This window comes from Microtus pennsylvanicus, chromosome 8 (genome assembly GCF_037038515.1).
Source record: "Microtus pennsylvanicus isolate mMicPen1 chromosome 8, mMicPen1.hap1, whole genome shotgun sequence".
Classification (NCBI taxonomy): domain Eukaryota; kingdom Metazoa; phylum Chordata; class Mammalia; order Rodentia; family Cricetidae; genus Microtus; species Microtus pennsylvanicus.
Genome location: NC_134586.1, coordinates 83,730,390 through 83,756,357, shown reverse-complemented (window position 1 = coordinate 83,756,357; position 25,968 = coordinate 83,730,390). Strand labels below are relative to the sequence as shown.

Here is a 25,968-nt window from a genome sequence, read left to right as displayed (position 1 = left end):
CTAGCAGTTATCCAGAGGGAAAGATCAATCGGGAGACAGTTGATAGTCTCGTTCACTCTCCAGGTCAGAGTTTCATCAACCTTCTGAGTGAAAATGACAGGAGAGAGTGGTAATGATAAGGAACCTAGAATCATTTTTTTTGAGAGAGAGAGAAAGGGAATTACAAACTTCAAATGCCTCTGTGTTTTGTGTTGTGGCTCTCTGTAGAATATGCTTCCAATGTTGATAACTGATAAGGCAGGATTTCTTGTTTGGGGGAAAGATTAAGTTGAACTTTTTGGCCTGTTGAAGCTGAAATGGAGTATCTTTCTAAGTAAATGTGTGGTATATATGAAGAAACATTGAGTCAACAATGTAGCTAGAATTGTAAATAAAATGATAAATGGTTTTGAGAACATATGGCATTTCTGTTGGGAAAGGCAAACATGGAGAATATGTCAGGAGTCGACACAGTGGTTTAAAGGCTTATATTGTGAAAATGTGAGAAACAGATTTTGTGGACAACATTTTGGGTAATACATAGGAGATGAATAAAAGAACCAGATAATAACTAGAGAGACTATGTATCTTGGTGTCTGCAAACACGTACAGCTGCAAAAATGTCAAGGTTACTGTCTCATGTGGCAACATCACCATGCAAATCATAGCTTCTAATGGGGTGCAGTAAAAACAGGAGGATCATGTGTGAGATTAAAAAATCCCTTGTGCAAACACTATGTTATCCTAGTACGTTCTTGTTCATGTTTTACATAACATGTCTGATTAAAACATGAGTGTTGTATATGCCCTTTATTAACAGATCCGTGTATAAATCCCATAGGGATTTTTTAAAGACATACCTCATTTGCTAAATATTATACACTCCTTGTTGAATTTTAATAAATCTCATAAACCCCACCTGATGTATTTCTGAGCCTTTTTCTATTTTTCCTGCTGTCTCTGTACCTCCCACTTGCACAGGTTGTTCCATGGTCATGTTTTCCTTCAGACATCGGCTCCATCCTACTCTTGCCATTCCTGAAGCGAGGAACCATATGGTTTGCACTAGGGCTTGTTAAGTCTCACACTACTGACATCAAAGCTGGCGACTTCAGCAAGATGTGTTATGTCCAGTGCAGTCTGGACAGAGAATATTGAACTCCTATGCAGTGGACAGGGAAGCATGCTTCTCCCACAGAGTTTAGGTGACTCAAAAATTCTCTTTGGAAAAACCTGTCCTAGATGAACAACAATTCTATATCTAAATACGGCTTCACCTCCATACAACTCTGGGGTGTCGATCAATACAAGCACCAGAAAGAGGTGGATAGGGGAGGCCAATTGAGGTGACCTGTTCCCAGACAGTCACTCATCTCTCCCTGCCTGGCCAGGGTAAGCAGGTAGATGTCAGTCGCAGATGGCCAGCCCAGTCAGGAGGACAGCACCCGCTGCTTATTTCCCTTGTTCTCCTCTGCTCTACGCTGTCCTCCCATTCCCAAATTCATCCCCCTCCCCCACCCTTTTCTTCTCTCTATGATTACCACTCTTGACTGTTTAATTGGTTGTTATAAGATGATTTTATTACCAACACCCATAAATTACTATTTAATGAACTTTCATACCATCTGTTCTTACAGGAATTATAAATACAGAGGAAATATTTACCAAAATATTTAGAGAAAAGTAAAATTCCAAATAGTTACTGAATTCTCTCCACATCAGCCCTAGTCATTTGGATGTTTATACACACAGCCTTGGAATACTCACTTCAGTTCCTTTTATACCTTGATTTGATTAATTAACAAAATTATTAAAAGTGTGTCTAATCATTCTCATGTGAAATGATACATATTTATAAAAAAAGAGTAGCTTCTCAGAGGCATCTCAAACAGCACTATAGTCAGGAAACACAGAGGTACCCTGAGGTGGCTGAGGCCATAGACAGTATAAACCTTCTGTAGCATTCTCTTGCACATGTTAGAAACCAACAGGGAAGGAGAAGTGTATGGTTGGCTACACATTTAGTCATAGGATCGTTTTTTTTGAGTCAGTAAAATCTAGGTGTCTATTAATTGTGATCAATACTGTAGAAATTACAAATGCAAGTAAGATGTAGTCTTATCCTGAGGAAGAATATATAATCTTTCAAGGCATGAGGAATAATTAAGAGTATCCATGGCGTAAACATTAAATTTCAGTGTTAAACCATAAGTGTCACTAAAAGATCTCCACAGTGCCTAAAGGGGATACTCAACAGCCAACAACAAATACTTGCTGAATGTATCCAGATTTCAAGAAATCTGAAGAAGACAAAACCTTTACCCAGTGCTTCAGTGCTGTGTAGAGATAACAAAAATAATTCTCCTAGTTTCCAGCCACATTGCAGACCTAACTAATGCCTATTGGCATTTCGTGCTTGAAGGACTAATTAGACATGTTCTGTTCTTCTGCTCCTATTTATTTGAGGGCAGGATTATTTTGGAGCTATAAATTATTTCCCATACATTTTACATCAACATATTTGCATTTCTACTGTTGAAAAAGTGAATCTAACTGGATGACATAGGATAAGAGAAAGAATTCAAAATAAGTTTCTAGTACCTGGAAATACATATAATCTGGGGGGTTATATCCTTCTGATACACAGTTTTAGAGAAGCCTTGGATAGAATATTTGTACAGCAATAAGGATGATTTCCAGGTATTCCATTTTCCCATCTCCCAATTCCCAACTTATCATCTTGCTTAAGTTAGTAAAAACTATTATAGTAGTACTAAGGGTCAAAGTTCACCTGTAATTTCCACTACCTTATATGAGTCAACAAATGCCCAACATGGACAAACATGACATCATAACAACCTGCTATGCCCCCAACTGCACCACTCAGCCATTCACCTGTTCAGGAGCCCTGACAGCCCTTGTTTTACTTTCTTACTATCCTCAGAATTTTGTCATTCCAAGAGTACCACATTTTCTTATATCACCACATCCTATAGCTCATAGTCTTTTAAGACTGCCTTATTTTACATATTTTTTTTTAATTTCCACATTGTCTTTTTGTGCTATGATAGATCAGTGCTTAATCATCACTGAACAGAATTCCATTGAGTGGCTGAATCATAACTTGTTTATCCATTCATCAATTAAAGAACTTCTCCAAGTTTGGGGAATTTTGGATAAAGCTAGTAGCAAACCATGTGCTGGTCCACATGTAAGCATGTCTTCAACTCAAGTGAGTAAAATTAAGGACTGTGATTGTTGCATAATAGATACTAAAGCCAGCATTAACTTTGCAAGGAACTTACAAACCATATTCCATGCTTTGTGTGTCCAGCTGCAGTGGATGGGTTTTTCTAGCTAACCACCCATCCTTCCCAGCATGAATGATTGTTATCACTGCTTTGGATTTGGTCATCCAACCAATGCATGCAGAGATTTTCAGGTGGCTAATTCTCACCTAGACTTTCAAGTCATCAAAGAAAAGTAAAATTAGAAGCTATGCTATTTCAGGAAAACATGGAAAAATGAAGGGATACTACCGAAAGGCAACATACTAAATACAGACAACCTCTGAGTCACTAAGCCAAGATCTTTAATGGTGGATTTTTAAAAACTGACTTGTACATACAAAGGATATGCATTTTTCACTATCCATTTTCTGCTGGTTTAAATAGTTCATAAAATAAAGATTTGTTTAACTATTAGTAATTCTGAGTAAAAGATAATAAGCTGTGATTTGTACGACTATATTCTTGAGAGTCCCATGACTGTGGATTTAGTTTCTGAGCTGTACAGTTCTCCTGATGAGTCAGGCAGACATGTTAGATCTCTTTTCTTTCTGGGTCACTTACCATTTATGATATTTGGAGTTCATTTGATCTTTTAGGCTTTAAAATGTTTTGTAAAATGGAATTACATTATTTTTTTCTGATATACCATAAGGCCATAATTAGGGTTTCTATTGCCGTGAAGAGACACCATGACCATGGAAACTATTATAAAGGAAAACATGTAATTGGGGCTGGCTTACACTGGTTTAGTTCATTATTCTCATCATAGGAAACATGGAGGCATGCCGATGGACATGGTGCTGGACAGGTAGCTTAGAGTTTTATATCTGGATCAGAGAATTACAGGAAGTGAACTTTGACACTGGGCATAGCTTGAGTATAGCAGAACTCAAAAGCCACTCCTCAGTGATACACTTTCTTTAACAAGCCACACTTTAACTCCAGCAATGTTACACCCCCTAATAGTGCTATTCCCTACGGGCCTATTTTCATTCAAACCACTACAATTAGTGTTGACAATAAATAGCAATTAATAAGTATGTTGTACATTTTAAATTATGCAAAATCTGAAATGTATAAAACATTATAAAAGTATATTGTCTCACTAGTGACAGTTCTTACTTCTTAGGGTTTATAATTTGTCAGGGAAATGTGACACTCAGTGACCACAGTACAATTTAATAAATGTCAAGATAAAGCATTAAAATTTCTAGGCCACTAAGGAATAAAAAGACCACAAACTCTAAGCTCTTTTATGGCAGGAACTAGGACAGTTATTACCACACTTCTAAAACATGAATTTTATTAGTTTCAATTCATAGAGTTTAAGTAACTGAATAATGAAGCAATGTGCTCTTGACCAGACAGATAATGAGTGCATTTCCACTTTCCGCAGGACACTGGAGAAAGCTACATTACATAGCCTTAACTACACAGACTATTTTCAGAATTCTAATTTCAAGAAACCAGACCATCTGCATACATTATCATACAGCATAGGGATGGTGCCAAAATCTTGGATCTCTTTGCCAGACGCTCTAGCAGGCAGGATTTACACTATCTTGAGTCATGGTTTTGACCATGGCTCTGCAGCAATAATGCTGTTTTAAATTTTCTTTCCATTAAATAAACAACAACAAATTCTTAACAACTTCAATTCTGTTTAGCACCTTCAGTAAATATTAGCCTGGACAGAACCTCAAGATTAATTTGTGAGACATTTAGTATCCTAGTCTTTCATCTTCAAGGCTCCTGAGAAGTTAAGAGGTTTTGAATGGTTCCAGTGTGATCAGGAGGAAAAGGGCATTGAACTGAGTGTCTAGAGCAAAACAAACTGAAGAAACTTCTTCTTTAGATTTATTTTTGAGTTTAATATGGAAGGGGAACAGAAAAGAGAAACCAGAGCTGCTCTAGACAGATGCTATGTTTGTTATTCTGCATCTAACACACCTTTACCATTCTTGAATCTTAGCTCTTATGAAAGCATAATGCTGTCTGTGGACCCATCACACAGTCAAATATTCATATGAAGAGACATAGTGACAGGCTAGAGCAGTGTACAGTTTTGTGTACTTGTACATGATATATATTTACCTATGTGGTTGCTTTGGAGACATTTTTGTTTTTGCAATTCATCTCAGTTGCTATGTAGGAATCACCTTCATCTGTCATCCAAAGCCCCATACTTGAGTGGAAACCTGAGTATTAATGTTTCCAGCTTAGATTGCATAAAGGCTCTGAAGTGGGCAGATTAAGTATAGTACTGTTAATACCTGTGCATCAATAGGTCCTGACAAAAGGATTACTCTCTACCAGTTTGTGAGAAATATAACTGGATGAAATGACACAATGATAATTCAGCTAGGACACTGAGCATCAGCCAGGTACAGTGAAATACACAAAAGCTCGAGATAGGGCAGACAGGGAAAACTCCATTGTAGTAGCTCTGACTTCACTGAAAATATTCTAAAACTCATTTCAGTTTTATCAAATATATAGTATTAAGAAATTGTAAGTCTTTTTTCAATTAACCAAAAGGGAGTACATAAAAAGAAATTAAGAAAAGCAAATTCCAAATTGAGAAAAAACATGTAAGAACTAAGATAAAAAGCACATGAAAATGGAATTCTTTAAGAAAACTATAGATATATAATCAGTAGAAAATGATGATAGCTCCTGTTAATCACCAGACCCCCCAAAAATTATTATCACATTTTACTGAATTTTAAAACTACTTTGAAACATAAAATTGTTTTGTGTGTGGGGGGGGGGTGTCTTTTTTTTTTCTTTTTTGGTTTTGGTTCTGTTTTTTGGTAACAAAAGATCTACTCATGTGAGGCCTGACTTGGGTTTAGCTAAAATCCTAAGTAAAGAATAAGTGAAAATTGAGGAAAGAAATAAATCCATAATAAATTCTGTAAGTAAATAAATCCAGCAAAAGTTAAGCTGATGATTCACATAACAGAGGGAGCACGAGCAAGGAACCCAGGACCGTGAGGGGTGCACCCACACACTGAGACAATGGGGATGTTCTATCGGGAATTCACCAAGGCCAGCTGGCCTGGGTCTGAAAAAACATGGGATAAAACTGAACTAGCTGAACATAGTGGACAATGAGGACTACTGATAACTCAAGAACAATGGCAATGGTTTTTGATCCTACTGCACGTACTGGCTTTGGGGGAACCTAGGCAGTTTGGATGCTCACCTTACTAAACCTGGATGGAGGTGGGCGGTCCTTAGACTTCTCACAGGTCAGGGAACCCTGATTGCTCTTCGAGCTGATGAGGAGAGGGACTTAATCGAGGGAGGGGGAGGGAAATGGGAGGCGGCGGGGAGGAGGCAGAAATCCTTAATAAATAAATAAATTTAAAAAAAATACAAGCATGAACACTCAAAAAAAAACAAATGCTTCAACATGTTCCATGTTTCACAAAATGTTAATTCCAAGAAAATATCATAATATAGTAGGAGAAGGTGTAGCTGATTTGTGCTTGCAGTCACCTCTCTAGTAATGAGGCAAATTGTTGAGAGATACAAGGTCAGCTTTGGGTTTCTCTAATTTTGTCATCTAGATAAGGGTCAAGCAAGCACAGAAGTAAGATTGGTGTCTCTCAAGAATCTTATTCACAATTCTCATTGACATTCAGGTCTCATAGATGTGTTTTGTATCTAAGAACAAGTGCATGCAAAATGTACCTTGGATGTGCAGATGACAACCCTTCCACATGATTGTGCTGGAGGGCATCAATTGATTTCCTCCCACAGAAGAGGAATTACTAACTCTGGTCTTTTGAATAAGAATGATCCCCATGGGCTCATATATTTGAATGCTTAGTTATCAGAGAGTCACTATTTAGAAAAGTGGTTCTCAGTCTTTCTAATGCTGTGACTCTTTAATATAATTCCTCACATTGTTGTGATGTGAAATTATTTTTACTGCTGCTTTATAACTGTAATTTAGATATTGTTATGAATCATAAACAAATGTCTGTGTTTTCCAATGGTCTTACATGACCCCATGTTGAGAACCACTGACTTAGAAGAATTAGGACTTGTGGTCTTGTTAGAGGAAGTATGTCACTTGGAGAGGGCTTTGAGGTTTTAAAGTCTCAAGCCAGGCCCAGTGGCTCTCTCTCTTCTGCTGCCTGCAGATTCAGATATAGAACTCTCAACTACTACTACAGCACCATGTCTACCTGCATACCACCATGTTTCCCACAATGGTGATAACAATGAACTAACCTTATGAGACTGTAAGTCAGTTCCAGTTCCTTAATAAGAGTTGTCATGGACATGGTGTCTCTTCACAGATATAGAATACTGACTAAGACACTAACCAACAGTGATTTCTACCAGAACATACAACACAGTAGGAAGCATGTCTCTGGAGTTTTGAATATGCTTTTTTTGTAAAAAATACTAGTCTAATTTGAAGAAATGCAGCAAAATAAGAAATCTCTCGATTGACTCGTATAAGCTATGGATAAAGCAAGTTACAGTTTTCCTTTATAATCTTGACTAATTTCAGAGCTGAATCAGGAAAGCTAATGTAGTTTGACATTTTTCTTTTCTTATAGTGAAACCATTAATGCTGAAGAGTTCTGAAGAATTTAAGGAAACCAGGGTTTCAGCTATACCTCCTGGGCTCCATTCAACTGCATAGTCCATACAGTGACAAAGTCATACAGTCCTAACCTGCAACATAGCCTCATTCACCCTCTTCACCACACCTCCTCATTTATGTGCGTGTATGTCAATGGGTGTACACATGCATGCACACACATGCACACACATATGCACACACATACACACATGCGTGCATGTACTCACACACTTTTTCTCTCCCTCTCCTCTCCTTGTCACTAAGAAAGCTCTGGTGTTCTCTGCCAAGTAATTTACATTTTCTAACTGGCAACCTGGGATAAAAGGCAGAATTCTTTTCTTTTTTAATCAGGCTTACCTAAGTGTTTCATTTTACTATTTATATTCCAGTCAGTACAAGAAAGCAGTGAGTATGTTTGATTTTGAGCAGAAGTGGTTTTGGAAGGCATCATTTCCAAAGGAAAACATATAGTTAAATCTTACTTTCAAATACAAATATGCATTGCTGTGGGACAATGGTCTGTATCCTGTCAATCATATTATAAATAAATGCTAATTGGCCAGTAGCCAGGCAAGAAGTATAGGCAGGGTGACCAGGCAGGAAATAGATATGGGGCAATGAGAACAGGAGAATTCTGGGAAGAGGATGCAGTCCACAGTCATGACCCAGCCTCAGAAAAGGCAAGATGTGACTGCCTCGCCGAAAAAGGTACCGAGCCACGTGGCTAACATAGACAAGAATAATGGGTTAATGTAAGTTATAAGAGTTAATAAGAAGTCAGAGCTAATGGACCAATCAGTTTATATTTAATGTAGAACTCTCTGTGATTTCTTTAGGAATTAACAACTTAAACCAGGCAGGACAGAAACCTCAGACAATAATGCTTTTCCATTACCCCTATCCCGACCATTAGACACTGCAAGCTACAAGTCCCATCCCACCCCTCACCAAAACCCTCCTATCCCCTTGCAACCTTAGTGGAACTCTGAAACACAGCCTTCTACTACACAGGACCAAGAGAGGATCAAGTGCCTGCTACTACAAATAGAGGACCAAGAAAGAAAACCAAGAGCCAACTACTACACAGAGCGGAACAAGAAATTCCAAATAACTCAATAAAAAATGGGGTACAGATTTAAACAGAGACTTCTCCACAGAAGAATCTCAAATGGCCAAACGACACTTAAGTAAATGTTCGTCCTTAGCCATCAGAGAGATACCATCTTACACCAGTCAGAATGACTAATATCACAAACACCAATGATAGCTTATGCTGGAGAGGATGTACAGTGAGGGGAACACTCCTCCATTGCTAGTGCGAATGCAAACTTGTACAACCACTTTGGAAGCCAGTATGGCAGTTCCTCAGAAAACTGAGAATCAACCTTCCTCAGGACCCAGCAACATCACTCTTGGGGATATACCCAAAAGATGTTCAATCATACTACAAGAATATTTGTTGAACTGTGTTCACAGCAGCATTATTTGTAATAGCCAGAACACAGAAACAACCTAGATGCCTCTCAACCGAAGAATGGATAAAGAAAATGTGGCACATTTACACATTAGTGTACTACTCAGTGGTAAAAAACAATGACATCTTGAGATGTGCATGCAAATGGATGGAATTAGAAAACACCATCCTGAGTGAGGTAACCCAGACCCAGAAAGATGAATATGGTATGCACTCACTCATAAGTGAATACTAGCTGCAAAGCAAAGGATATTGAGCGTATAGTTCATGATCCTAGAGAAGCTAAGTAACAAGGTGAACCCTAAGAAAAAACATACATAGATCCACCTGGAAAGGGGAAGTAGACAAGACTGCCTGACAATCTTGGGGTGGGGGGAGTAGGAAGAGTGGAAAGGAGAAGACAAGGGGAGAAGGTGAAGGGGGAGGAAAACTTGAGTTAATGGAATAGTGGAGACTGGAGGAAGGACAGAGGTGAGAGTCTGAAGTGGGAATGGGGATGCAGTGGAGGGATAGGGAGAAGGAATGGGAGGAAGGGGAGGAGTGGGAACTGGGACTTGTATGTAAAATAAAATATATATATATAGGTTGTTTTCTTTTTTAAAAAAATTATTTAAAAAATTTCAAGCTACACATGAGATCCCTGTTCATCCATTAGATAAATCCATACACCATGAGTTTTATTAACTGCTAGGAATAAAATGATGATGAATAAATAAACAAATCCCAAAATATGCTTTTGTGACTTTCTATACCTTATCAAACAGGATAACAAACACATTGGAAATGATATGTAAGACAGGAATTTTGTCATACTGTAAATGATGTTAATATAAAGAGGAAGGTAACATTCTAAGAACACTTGAAAGTAAAGATAATTGCTACTATGGCCTGAATATCCCCAAAACCCATGACCTCAAATTTAATCACTACTGTCACAGTTTTTGAGGTAAGGCTCTTTAGAGGTAATTAAGTCATGAAGGATCTCTTATTCTGTAAATGGTATAAGGGGACAAATATACCCCTTCAGTTCTTTTCACCTTGTTAGGTGAAAAGGTACAGCAACAAGATGTCATCTTGGAGCAAAAATGAAATCCTCTACCATCTTAATCTTGGAGTCTGTAGCCTTTACAATGTGATAAGAAAATGTCTCTTGTTTATTAATTACCATATCTCATTTATTTTGTTGTCATAGAACATATTGACTACTAGGGACAACTCTCTCAGAGTCCAAAGGTTTTGTGATGAGAATTGGCAAAGCCAGTTAACTGTTAGGACTCCAATGATCAGAAATACTTGTCAAATGTACATAAGCCAATAAACCAACCACTCAGGAAATATGATCCATCGCTCTTAGAAATGTTTTATTCAAATGTGCTCTGTTATTGGGATATAGCCTGGAATCATCATAAGGTAACAAGAAAGAGAATTGTCAAAGTGGTATTTCATATTGCTTTGAAATTGATCAAGAGTGATATATAAATGAACTACTCCAGCTAGGAATTGTTAATGATTGGGAGCTACATAACTTCACACACACACACACACACACACACACACACACACACACACACACACAAACACACACACAAATCTGGTTGTATACTAGGAGGAGACAAGGTCATTAAGGGAGATACTCTCAAGCAAGGTTCACACCTAATAAATGACTATCAGGGTTCACAGCTAGATGTCAATGCATTAGATCCCCCAAAGCAATCTTATACGTAACTACAGTATAATGCTTGGTACAGTACTGAACACATAGTACTAATTAACTAGGTGAAATCATGTACGTGTGGATAAGTAAATGAATGGATAGCAAAGGTCATAGTCATATAATTAATTTCAAGTCCTACAAAGCTCAAATGACTTTACAACTCAATTTAAATTGAAATATGGGCACCAACAAGGAAAATTTATATCTTTAATTTCTAATTGTAATTAAAGGAGGATAGGGATAGTGCTTAGAAACACACACATCACATATGTGCACCTCTCTCTCTGTGTTTCTCTCTCTCACACACACACATGCATACATACATATATACACACACACACCACATGTGTATTTTAAAGAACAGAAGAGTTTACCACCTTTATTATTATTTTATAATCTGTTTGTTTCACTTAATGCACCAAGAGCAACCTAATATGACACCCATTATTCATCTGCACCTTTCTGTTCAAGTCATTGCTACATGGGAAAAGCCATCATGTATTTAGCCTAGTGGCTATGTCAAGCCTTTAGCATTTAAGAAATGTATCATAGCCAATGCTTTGATAAATAAACTTATATTTAAATTGATGGCTGCTGAATTCCAGGACACGAAATACAGTGAGCATAAAAACATACTTGCAGGGTTTTTCTATCAGTCTCCCATGTGTCCTTAGAGATGCTTCTTTCAGTGTGTTCTTAACCTGTGACATAGAGATGCTCAATACGTGAAGCATCAGCAGAAAGCACCATGCCCTTCCCACGCCAACCTCAGTTCCTGAGATTCAACACTGGAATGACATATTTCCAGGTTCTTTAGGTTCAGATCAGGTCTCTGAAATAAGTGTAGGCTGGCACATCACGAGGAGAGAAGCAAGCAGGGGAATCTTCTCTTTCCAAAGCCTCTAGGTTAGGAATATGCCGAGGCACATTTCAGTCACACGGACCATAGTCACAGGGTTGTGAGTGAATCTGGGATGATTACCAAATGCCAACAAGAGCAAGGGCATTTCATGTCCCTCTTCTTCCTCTTCTCTCTGCAGAGACATCTTTCTATTTTTTAAAAAACTTAAGGAAGAAGCAACTTTAAGGGTCTGTGTGGATGGCTTCCATTTCAGGAATTTCCAGTGTCATGAATTAGCATGAGGAGATACTTTATATGTGGTCTTCTCTAATGTCTGGGAGGAAAAGGGCTGAGACAATGAAGATGCCAACTTCATAGCTGGTCTCCTTGAACCTCTCCCCATCTAAGGCATCAGGATCTTTTCTAGGATTTGGTGGAAAACCTCACAAGAACAAAGGGGTCATTTGTTTGTCCTTCCCTTAGAAATGTTTTTTTTTTAAGTGCCTACAAAGGAATAGATTGTGGTTCAGAAGGCTGAGAGGTAGGTCACTTGCTCTGAATGTCCTTTTACTTGGGATCTAAAACTTGCCATTTCTAAGAACAGGAAGAACAGAGTCCAGAGTCAGGCAGGTCATTAACCCAGGTCTCATCTCATATCTGTGTTCCATTGAATACTTAGAATTTTTCTCTATGCACTCAGCACCAAAAGAAACTAAGGATAATTATACCTCTACCATGTAATGTTAAGCATTTTGGTTTTCTTCAATTTAAAAGAGAAACTTTTAAACTTTGTTTATGCCAGTATTTCTCAAAATAATTTAAGCAGAACCCATTCCAATTAAAGCAAGGAGATAACAATTAATAAAACCTAGTACATTTTAGAAAAATTTGAAAAATCCAAGGGACAATAACAGTGGTGTGAGGTGATGGTTAATCTCAATTGTAAACTTGATAGACTCTCAGATCAGCTAGGAGATGAGCCTCCAGGAGTGCCTGGGAGAGCTATCCTGATTAGGTATCCAATGTGGGAAAGCACTCAACTATGGGTGGCATAATGCCCTGGGCTAGGATCTTGCATTGTGTAAAAAGAAAGAGTAAGTGAAAAGCTAGCATTTGTCCCTCTCTACTCCTGACTGGGTTTTTCTCTTGTTATTGTTTGGTTTGGGTTGAATTTTTTGTTGTTGTTGGTTTTTTTGTTTGTTTGTTTTTACATGACTTGACACTTTCCATTTCTGCTGCCTTAATTTCCCTGTCATGATGAACTCCACTCTTGAACAGTCAAATAAAGCCTTTTTCCTTTAAGTAATTTAAGTCAGAGAATTTTTATCACAGCAACATGAAAGAAACTTAAGACAAGGAATGTGACTCATTTTATTAGGCCAATAAAGTGGAATTCTTGGTGAAGTCTATTTTATTTATTTATTTATTTATTTATTTATTTTTTTAGTGTTAAAACGCTTAATAAAGCCAAACTATGCTACTGTGGGAAAGGGCCTCTAAAATCATGTACCTAAACCAGAGATATAACAAGAAACATCAAGAAAAAAAATGCCACAATTATTCTACTACCCAGTTGACTGCTTGTCTTTTGTCTGCCGCTGCATTTTTTCTCACTCCAACTCTATGCAGTTGGTCGGCCAATTACAGAGGCAGAACGCTGCTTTAGAAAGGTTAAATGAGTTGCCAAGGGTCTGGCAATACATAATTGAAAAAAAAAACTGGCCTAAAATGCAGTCATTGAATCAGGATAGAAAACATTTTGAGCTCATTTCACTCAACAGTTCTATTCAATGGATAAAAACATCCATGCTCAAAGCCCAGGATGGTGAAAGAGATGAGAATAATGCCACACTCCATGACCTACCGAGCTGTCCTCTATACACAGCCACATTTTCTATGCGCCTGAGCAAACTAAATAGTGCACATAAACCAGGCACTGGGTATAAAGATCAGGGCCAAAGTCCATCATAGTGGATCAAATATTAAAAGCAAAGTAGCTCTAACCAAAACATGTAGGAACTACCATTGCTTCAAACTTAGAGTGGCTATCTTCTATGAAAGAATTCTTGTTTATATAAACAATTCTGCTAGTATTAGCAGAGATTTTTAAAAATGTATTTGCTTTACATATGTGGCAAAACTAAAGATGAAACAAAAAAGTCTAGTAATTTTGCACTGTGTATGAAAATATATTGATCCCAAGCTTAGTGATGTAATAGCAAGCACTTTTCTTCTCCCAGAAACTTAACAAATAACACATGGTCCACTGAGCAAAAATTAGAGTGTCAAAGCTAAGCTGAGTATGCATTCCCTAGAGCTGTATGACAAGAAATAACGTAACATATTAAAATGGAAATTTCTCATTTTTGTGGCTATGCAACAATAAAACAGAAAGGTGTGCATGTGTATGTGTGTGTGTGAGTTGCTGTTAGTTTACCACTGTAAATTTTCGAACTTAGCCCCTCACAAGCATAGTAAAAATCTGACATTTGTTTTATTCCTTGTATACACTGACCTGCAACTATATTCATTCGTGTGAACTGAGTTCCAAATAAATTAGACATACTGTTTTAATTAGAAAACACCAGTGAAAGAAAAGGAAAACGGAAGCTGAAATATACATGACTGCTTCTTATTTTTCATTTATTTCATTTTCATTGGTTCCTGACTCTATTGCTTGTTTTAAATATGCAATATAACTTTAATGCGAATTAAAGACTACTATGAAAATGTGGCAAATATCTGTTTAATGATTCTATTACACTGGGGGTATCTTCAAATTAAAAGTAAAAAGTTGATATAAAATGTAATAAAATTTCTTGTGAGTTAATTACCTCATACTAGACTTGATAATTCATTTTCTCCTAATAGAATGATTAGATTTATGATATGTATCATCCAATTTCAGTTTTCATAAATATATATTCCCATGCAAAACCAAACTGATCTCATTTACTTTACTTCTGCTCTTGAAAATATCAAGCAGTTGTATGGCATCCTATAAGTGACAATGCAATCTATGTTTACATGGGATTGGAGTCAAAGTCTTCATTTTTGAATTTGGAATAAGACTAACTAATGACAGTCATAATATACAATCACATTTTATCATTTTCTGCTTCAATTGTAGATGCTATCTATGTCATTTTCCTACAGAGTGAAAATGCGGGTGAGATGGGAAAGAGATTCAAATGAAAACAAACCATGGAGAGCTCATGAATGTAAAGACAATAGCAAATATTGAGTGTGTCCAGGTAATTGAAGACAATAGCTAATATTGAGTGTGTACAAGCCATTTTCCAAGAGAGTAACTTTTAGCTTCTATTACTAAAAAATAAATAATAATAACATTATGAGACAGCAGACATGTCAACTCGCTTGATTTTAAGTATGTGTGTGTGAAGATGAGTGTACCATGTTTTATCAATTTAATATACAAAATAAATTTTATAAAATCATATAAATTTGAAACCACCTTACATATCATGGTAGAAGCTCAATGAAACCCTATCAAAAATATTACACAATAGTTGTATGTAAATGGACGTTGCAAATAAATGTTCACATGTGTCCAACTAAGACCAGTTCATGAAACTGCAGTAATTGCTATTATGAAGCATTTGTTAGGATACCAACCTCTGCCAACATTTAGGAAGAAATGGACGAGTTACATAGCATAGCTTGTACCTGTTCACCGGAATAATTAAGGTCATGCTATCATGCTGACCTTGGAACACACTTCTCCCACACACAGCAATATCTATGATCTAGCATTTGAACATTTTTATTCATGTCTATGCTGCTGAAGGGTACATTCTGGCAGACTGTAATCCACTGAAACCTGGAACTTGAGTGGAAGTGTGTGCCCTTGTGCCTAAACAGCTGAAATATTATGGTTATTATTTGTCTAAGATTACTTCATATACCCAGCTTAACACTTGTTCAAAAGTTAGTATTTATTTGGAATAATACAAATTCTCTTTTATTTCTAATAAAAGCCATGTAATGTTTCCTATAATATATATAAACTTAGGGCAAGTACATACTATAGCCATATTTTGATACTAGGGATAATCTTATCTGTTGCCCTACATACTCCAAGGCAGGGGTCTGGCATTCATGATTCATGCGTCCCCTGCTGAGCCATCTGCATACCCGGCACATAGGAGCAAATTACACAGTGCTACTGAATTACAGCAATAAGCAAAGTCTATTTTCCCGTAACAGTTTATAGGTCATAACAGAAAGCTTTTGCATTTAGAACCTGGCTTGTGTAAGGTCACTAGGATTCACAATTCATCTTCATCCATATATGTCCAATGAAACAGAGACAGGCACATCACAACTACCAGAGAGGTGTGTTTCTAAGTGGGGACAATGTATACACAATTAGCAGATTATCCTTTCAGTAAAAATATTGTATACAAATCACATTGCAAAAATATTACTGATAATATCTGTTTTGAAACAAATCAACTGCATCAATTGTGTTTTTTCTATTTGGCCTATTATTAGACTTCAAGATTTCAGTGCAGTTTGTGGGCTCCACTACCCATCCAAACAGAGAGCAGGTCACTCACTGTGTTACAAAGCTTTCACTTAGGTCTGAATATTTTTAACAATTGTGTTAACTATCTTCAACTGGACGGACAGGACTCAGAGTCCTGGTTTCAGATGATGTATTACATTAACCATTATTAAGCACTGAAGGATAAAAATTTACTATGTAAGGAAGTATTTCATTAATCCTGACATTTGATGTCACTGGTAATCTGTGTATTTCATCAGAGAGACCTGAAAGGTTGCCTATAGCCAGTGGCTGCTTTGTGAGATGGGGATAACATGACTCACCTAGACTAAGCACATGTCTTCCATTCAAGCTCTGTTTCAGTGTTTAAAACTTAATCTGTCTGATGCTGCATATGCCAATCATGCTAACAGGAGGCAGGAAGAAGGATACAATTAATGTTACAAACCATGCCACTCCTGACTCTGTTCATTCTGCCTTGGTCTTCTTCACCCAGCACACACTTAATTAACCACCCTCTTATGAATTAAGGAATGATTATAGACTACACATATCTTATCCTGCACTGAAATCCAGGTTTTCAAATTTTATTTATACTCTATTGGTGAAAATTTTCAAAATTAGCAATGCTTCAGAACTTCCTTTTGATTCTGGAGAAGTATAATTAACACTCCTGAGCCTTGGTGCTTCAAACTTGTATGAAAACAGTGAGTTACTGTGTGGATTAGGTCAATGCATAACAGGGCTAGGATAAGAAGCAGAGCAACATCAGGTATGCAGGGCAGCAGCTCCACAACTGATGCAGTACTTTCACACACTTTAAAATGTTTTTCAAAGTCTGGTTACAACTTTCAGACCGCTCGAAATTGAATAAAAGAAATATGTATTTATTTAGCAATAGGACAGTGAACAGCATCCCCATTCAGAACACCACTGAGCAGCTGTAGAAGACAGACCGGCCAGATGTCCCAACCAAATGCTCCAGTGACTAGCTCTGAGCCATAAGCACTGTACCGTTACTCAACAGCATGAACTCCTATAACTTCCTTTGTCCACTATTCTCCATCCAAGCAGATCTTTCTCTCAGGCAAAATGGAGAATAGACTGAACGTCTGTACATAAAACCATGCCTAGCTTGCATTTCTGCCAGTGTATTGGCCAATTTCTACTGTAACAATCAACTGAACAAGTTTGGAGCAACTGAAAAGCTTTGCTACACAGTTAAATGTAGATCAGGTCTATTGATTATTTAGTCACTTATAAAATTTTCCACATTTGGTGTTGCCAGTGATTATCCCTGCTTGTGCATATACAGCGCAGCATATGTGTGTGTATGTGTATGTGTGCATGTGTGTTTTATATGATATATGCAAAATCTGTAAATACTACACCAAACAGCTAATAAACAAATACAGTAAAGTTTTCAAATATAAACTCAATATGCAAAATTAAGAAGCAATTTTTTTACAGGTATCGAAGAAAGAAAATAATTCCATTTAAATAGTATTAAAGCATTGAAAGCATCAAAAAATAAAGTCCTTAAAAATAAATTTAATGCAGGTTTTACAGTCTCTGAGAACTAAAACGTACAAAACATTGATGAAAGAAATTGAGAAGACATGGATACATGGGAATATAACCTATGTTCATAGATCTGTAGAATCAACAATATCAGAAGTTCACTTTGGCCGAAATAGATTAGATCTGAGATGTGTCCCTGGTCCCAACTAAAATACCACATCTTCCAGACACAGACAAAAGCCCTAAACCCAGAAGAGTCAAATAAGAGGACATTAAAAGCTCAAAGTCACCTTGAACAATAAGTAATCATACCAATACTTCAGATTCATAACTGGAGGCGTTAGAATGCCAGATTTCACAAACTGTCACAAAGCTGGAGTAACAAAACAATAGTGTGCTGGCATAAAAACAGTCACATAATGCATGCAATGGGACAGAGAACCTACAAACCCACAGACGGGACATCAGTCAACCTTGGCCAAATGGATCAAAAACCCACAGTAGCGAAAACTGCACTGGAAAACTTTCAGCAAGCATCACTGTTGATGTGGACAGTTACATGCAGAATGGAAAATCGAACACATTCAAACCTTGAAAGTAATATATGAAAACATAAAGGAACATTTATTGACATTGGTCTGAGCAGTAATTTTTTTTGGATCAGATTAAACACTACAGACTACAAAAACACACAAATCAAATGGCATGAGACTCTCAGCTTCTCCACTGCAAATCAGATGACGCTCAGAATACAGAAGTAGCCTAATGAATAGAAGAACCAGTTTGTGAACCATGTATCTGTTAGGTGTTAATTTTTTTTTAATGAACCTGAACAACTCAATAGAAAGGAAGTAAATAACTTGGGTTAAAAATGGACAAAGGAGTGTAAGAGCCAGAGAGGATGGAGAACACCATAAAAACGAGGCCTTCTAAACACAACAGATATCTACCCACATATGCCTGTGGCACCATGCATGCATTGGGTTGGCACACGTCTTCACCAGATGGAATCCTAGAGCAGAAAAGAGAAGTGAACACATTCCCCCACCCCACCCCAGAAGTTCTCTCCAGTTTATAACCACTTGCAAATGAAAACTTAGCTTTCTCCAAGGGAGTCTGACTGGAGAAACTCACTGTTAAGGGCAGGCCCCACGCCCAGCAGCAGATGGTCAACGCAAAACAAACACAGTGGCATCTTTAGAGGTTCTTTGCCCCATAATATTGTGTCAGGGCATTTCCTTAATGCTACAGGTCTTTGCATATATGTTATGACTTCTGGTTTTGTGAGGGTTTGGCAGGGAGTGGGGAATTCTTGTGTATGCAAATGTGTGTGCTTCTGTGTCCATACGTATTTCTCAGGCTTTTTCTTTGACTCTTTTCCTCCTGTTTGCTTTAGTTTTATTATAATATGATTTCTTAGCTACCTGTTTGTTTTCTAAGAATAGAAATGGTGCAGATGAGGATGGGCAGGGAGGTGGAGAGGAACTGGGAGCAGTTAGGGTTGGGGAAGTTATATTCAGAATATTTTGTATGAAAAATATCTATTTCTAACAAAAGAAAAAATAATAAAAGGAGCTGGACAGTTGGCTCACTGGGTAAAGTGGCTGATGCACGGCGCCTGAATTTAGATACCCAACATCCACACGGAGAACAAAACAGCTTGACAGAGCACACCTGCAAACCCAACACTAGGAAACAGAGGCAGGTAAATCCTGGGAGAACTGACTGAGAAAGAGATGCTAACAGCAGCCTATGGCCTCCATATATGCCTGTAAAAATGGATTTGCGTACCAAAAACACACACAAAAACCACAGATACACTACATACACCATATATACATGCATACCACATATACACTCACACGCATATACACATTGTCACATGAAAACCACACATACCACAGTTGCACACTCCTAAATGAATTATCTGGATAGACATTTATTAAAGAAAACACCCAAAATGGCCAAAGGTTACACAAAAAACATTCATCACTAACTATTAAGAAATGAAATTCCAAACCACAATGATATTGCCTTATACCCATTAGACTTGTCAGCTAAAAAACACCACATGACAAACATCTTGAGGGTGTGAAAGACAGAGAAGCCTGAGCTCCTGCTGCTAGGAATGTAACTGATTGAGCCATTATCTCAAAACAGTATGCAAGTTCCTCAAATACTGAATCACAACTACCATGTACTCTGGCAATCATTCTCATAGGTATAAAGAAATCACTCAAAATAGTCAAGACATGTAAGCAAGCAAAAGAGTAATTAGCAGCTGAATGAGTACAAAAATGGTTTGTGCACATGAGTGCAAATGAAATGTTCTTCAGCCTTCAAAGGGCTTTTAAAGAGAAGGAAATCCTTGCATTTTCCCTAGCATGGCTAAACCCTGAGGTCATCCTACAATGGAAAGCAAGCCAGATGTAGAAAGGTACGTATTTTGGGATCTCTCTTCTATGTGGAAGCTATTCTAAAAACATCAAGCCCATAGAAACAGGTTAGAATGGTGGTTACCAGGGGCTAGGAGATGGGACCATACAGGCAGATGGTGGTCATAAGATATAAAGCTTTATCTGGGGCAGAGAAGGCAGGAAATGTCCTAGAAACCTAACATGCAGCACAGTTGTTATAGTTGTTAGTGTTGCATTGTATTCATAAACTTTCACCACAATAAGAGAAAAAGTCATGGAAGATGTTGACTATGTTAACTGTCTTTGTTGCTGTGGTCATTTCAGGATGCTTGTACACTTACTAAAACATTGTGCTGCATTCCATAAATATGATTTTCTTTAGTTAGCTGTACCTAATTAAAGATGGGGGTGCATCTCACCTTAGTTACCTGAAACCATATTTTTCTTTCCACTGATATTAAAAATAGGTAGAATACAAGAGAGCAGGAGTATCCCAAAGAGAAGAATTTAGGGAAAAACAGGGTAAAGAAAAAAATAACAAGAAGAAAGGGAAGGGGGTATGCCTGTTCTCTCATCACCCAGGAAGCAGTGAGATGGGCAAGTCCAAGATCTGTCACCTCTATTTCCCCAGTGTTCTAGTCCAGGCATCATAGCCACCAAGAGAATAGCCGTGTGGTTTATACACTTCTGTGAGCCCCACTGGTCAAATTCCTGCTCTTCCAAGTTTCTCAAACACAGTAAATAATCATTATTTTTTTAAAAAATAGAGCAAATGGGATCACTGAAAATTAGTTAAAAAAATAAATTAATGTTTGTTGCTCTTTACCAAGATCATTCTGATTAGAATCTGAAAGATGAAATTAAATATATCAAATTTTATTAGAAATAAATCTAATGATTTTATTTAAACTGTGGATATGTTTAGCATAAAAAATATGGCCATAATTTCATAATTTACTTGAATAATCCTTGAGTTATTATAGATATTCAGAACTCCATTGCAAAATTGGGATTTACCAGCTCACTGCTAAAGTGGTGGAATTCCTTACAGATGAAAGGGTCTTAGGCACTGAGCACAAGCTTTCATGCCTAGCAAATGACCAGCACAGCATGAAGATCAGCATTTTAACCCCAAACCCACTGGGTTTCATATCAATTTCTTACTCCAATTTCTATGTTTATGTCTTCATTTTTATACTAGGAAACTTTAAGAACTTATAACACCCCAAAGAGAAATATCTGCAAATGTTTCATTTTATAACATTAGTAGATTTCTGCTTTAGAATATTAAAATGAGGACTAGTATTTTAAAAGGTAAAAAACAAGCCCAAGTTCATGTGAAGTGCTTTAATGAACCGTTTGTGATTTACATTGCATATTTTGAGAGCAAGCAAATGGGAAATGGAATGAAACATGCTTCCCAAACTTCCTACATCCAAAGCAACAAATTCATTCTTCCACTAATTTCTTTATTGCATAATTCAATTAGTGGAAGCTGTGTGTTGGCCATGACCAGGAAGTGATAGTTCAGATAAAAAGATGTATGCTAGCTAGGGCCATCAAGGTAACTCCAACAGGCTGAAGGAACGTGTTACTCACTCCCCTCTACAAATTCCACATTCTGCATTATAAAATCAGGAAATAGTTTTAAATAGAGGTTCTGTTGACAGCCTTCCTTTCGTCCTTTGGTATATGAATGTGATCATGCATTTTTCTGATAAGAGACTCCATTGCTATACCTAGAATATGGCATTAAAGCCCCACAGTTATCCAGAAACAAACTTAAGATTCTAGAAGTTAGAAATCACCATATGAATCCATGATCTCTGTTTGGTATGCACTTTCAGTCTCAGTTTGCAAAAGCATATGTTTGGTAATGAGTTGATATCTGGTATGCAAATATGTCATTTAGTAAGAGATGGTGTCATTACAAAGAAATCAAATAAAAGATCTTCATCCTTGAAATGTAGGATGAGGAATGATAACAAGCTGCTACTCTCACAGAGAGGAATTCCAGGCCCACCATCCACATAAAAGCAGCCATTCTTTCTGAAATGTCACTAATACTTTAGCGCTTACGATACTGTTCATTTCGGTAGTTTTCTTCCAGAAATTAAAACAATCAGGGATATTGTGCAGTGTGCATGGCATTTCCCAGGGTTAACAGTGTGACAAAATAAAAGCCCTATAAAAGTGTGGTGCTCCCCCCACATGCATATCTAATGGCTGCTTTCTGATATAAATGAAGGATAGTGGTATTCCAAGTTTATCACTGTAGTATAAAACAGGCAGTCTTACCTTGCCCATCTGGTCCTTCTTGACAAATCCAGTGGCAGCAGCAATGTTCCCAGCTCCCTCCACTGTCTTCTGGGCGACTGCTGTCACACCAGTCACTACTGCCCCTCCAACATTGGTCACTTGCTCTTTGGTCTTCTCAGCCACTTACAAAAATCAAGAGTGACATCATATTAAAAGATGGTGGTGTGACAGACTTTAAATAACTACTCTTCCATCAGCTGTCAACAGCTATAAACACACACACCATAGGCAACAAGAGTTGAAGAACAAGACACCAAGGAAGAAGTGACCTGTTTCAGCCAAAGACTAAAACTGAGCTATAATTATACATAGCTTAGAAAATCCTGAGCATTTCGTTGTAATACAATGCAAGCAACGTTTGCTTTGCATTCAAGCAAATGGACAGAAAACCATGCACCTGTTGCAGTGTCAAGTTGCCAGTCTGAGCATCTCAGCCCTATTCACTTTCAATGCCAATGCTTTGATCTCATTTACCAAGTTCACTTCCATTATCCCTCTGAGCAAACACGTCTCACAATCCAGTTTTATTACTTTGAACACAAACGGAAAAATGTTCCTAAATCCTTAACTTTTGAGCAGGCCCAATTTAATGCTAGTAGAAAATTTCACGCCATGAACTTTGATATATGCTCAGAATTATTCTAAAATAGAGTATGAAACTGCCTTCAGACAATATGTACAAGGTATATGTAATATAAGTGAATTTTATGTTTAGACCTGGGTCCCATTGCCAAGACATATCGTTATACTTATCCCCCAATCAAAAACAGTTGAAATCTAAAGCAAGTGTTGCCTTAAGCAATTCTGAGAAGGGGACGCTAAGAGTTCATGCTCCTCGTATGTTTCGGAGATAGAAGATAGGTGAGGACATGGTAGAGGAAAATGATGGTTCTTTTAAAAGTTTATTTTTTTTTAAATTATGTGTATTTGCGTCTGGTGGGGACAGGTATGAGCACATGTGTGCAAGTGCACAAGGATGCCAGAAGGTGGTGTCAGGCCCCTGGAGCTGGCCTTACAGGAGGACAAAAGCTTCCCAGCAGGATGCTGAGAACATAATTCTGGTCCTATGGAAGAACAGCAAGTACTCCTCAACACTGAGCCGTCTCTCCAGTCAAACAAAACTGTTGAGACGAAATTTCAGCCACTTTAATGGAAACAGGGAGGCTATAATTTTAGTAAATATGAAAATAGATTTACAGAGCACACTTATATTATGGCTATTTAATATGTGTTTTAAACAAGTTAAAGTTTAGAGAAGATTCTACAAATAGTTTAGAAGGCATTTATAAGCAAAGACTTATTTTCATATAAAAAATTCTATGTGTCATCCTAAAAGGACACCTAATTGTTAAGCTAGTCTGTCCCAGTCCTCTGCGTGTGTGTGTGTGTGTGTGTGTGTGTGTGTGTGTGTGTGTGTGTGTGTAAAACAGAACTCAAAATAAAATAAAATATGTTTCTGTTAACTCCATAGTTCTGTGCAAGAAGTGTAAGGCAAGAGATTCCACTTCTTAAACAATGCTAAGTAAAACAATAAAACATTTAAGTAAAGGAACCTGTCTGTACCTCAACCTCTACATCTTATATCTAAAAACCCTGATGTCTCCCAGATCTTATCAACACGGATGTCATGTGTGCCTTTCATTTATTCTACATTTTTTTCTTTTGCTTTTGTACCAAATTTCGGGGTTAGAATGTTTGAGTTCATACTCTCCATGTGTGTTTTTCTCCTAAGCAAATAACTTATGTTTTTCTTCACATACTCTCTGAAAAGCTTGAATCCTCATAATCTGAGGAGTCACAGCACATCAGCCAGTCACATGACTACTGAACTGTACAAATTTTAGTACAGGACCATTAACCCAATAATGTAGACAATGAAAATTAATTTACAAGGGACAAGTTCTGTAATTGAAGTTACATTATTTGTAAAGGCACAGGTCTTATCCCTCAGACCAGGCAGAGAGAGAAAGCCTGAAGGTCATGCACACTGCAACCAGCATCCACATAAATTACTTTGTAGCTGCCTTTTAGGTCGGAGTTCTGTAAGTCTACCTATGAGCTCTCTGTCATTCTTTCTGCTTCCTGAAGAACACTGATGATCCACAGTCTAATTTTAAAGGCCAGGGGAGTGCTATATTAGAAAATTTGTTTTTAAATATCACTGGAATCATACTGAATTCTGTTTCAGGTTTTTATTTTTCTTTCAAGAATATGACAAAAAGTTTTACTTGAGATTAACATTTTCTTGTTAAAACAACTCAAAGCAATGCAAATTAGGTTTTGTCTTTTTAGGTATTCATATTTTCTGCCAGCCATAAGCTTTACATTTTGTGCACACATCTTTATATAAATATAAACTTTAATCTCTTTTTAAAACACATAAATCATACAGTAAGTGCAAATTATACATGAATCCCATTTTAAACAATATTATAAAATGACAACATACGGTAATGATAATATATGTGGTTAAAAAGATAAAAATATAAATAACTGTAGGACTATATTTTGACATTAAGGTCTAAAGTTTATCTACTCACTGACACTGCCTTAAAGTACAAAAGGAGACAAACTTTTTGTGTTTTATTCATTCAATAAATGACATTTATTTTGTGGCTAAAAACCTTATAATCAGGATCAAGAGTATTTAGCTACTGCCTTAGTGTTTTCATTGCTGCAGTGGAACACCATGACCATAAAACAAGGTGGGGAGGAAAAGGATGATTCAGCTAACACTTCTCAACGCTATTCACCAATGAAGGAAGTAAGGACAGGAATGCAAACAGGGCAGAATCCTGGAGGCAGGAGCTGATGAGAAGGCCATGGAGGGGTACTACTTACAGGCTCTCTTCTTCAGGATAGCTTAGACTGCTTTCTTAGCAGGCCAGAGGGGCACTGCCCACAATGGACTGGGTCCTTCCTCAATGATCACTAACAGAGAAAATGCCTTACAGTTGGATCTCATGGAGGCATTTCCTCAACTGAGGCTTTTTCCTATCTAACTTCTCTAGCTTGTGTCAAGTTGACACGTGAAACCACCCAGCACACCTCCCAATCAATAGATATGGTAGAATTCAAACTGACTTGTATTTATCCCAAAGTGTCTGTCTTGTCTAATTGGTAAGTAGACTTCCTTCGAATCAGAAGCCCTCTTCCATTCAGCTTCTCTGTTTTAATCCACTCAACTGCCATAGCCTGTTAAAAACCTGCAAAAGACTCCTTCTTTCTCCACGGCCCCATGAATTTCTCGCTATATCTCAGTGGCAAACAGTGAGAATG

The 25,968-nt window shown here is 37.4% G+C and overlaps 1 protein-coding gene across 2 annotated transcripts in view; it reads right to left on the bottom strand.

Annotated features, from left to right (window-relative positions):
* The window catches only part of Snca (synuclein alpha), a 101,941-nt gene that overhangs the window by 59,580 nt on the left and 16,393 nt on the right, over positions 1-25,968 (bottom strand). For both annotated transcript variants that reach the window (XM_075983944.1, XM_075983943.1), the window contains exon 4: positions 22,669-22,811. In XM_075983944.1, coding sequence (XP_075840059.1) covers positions 22,669-22,811 — 143 coding nt within the window. The remainder of the gene's footprint in view (positions 1-22,668; positions 22,812-25,968) is intronic.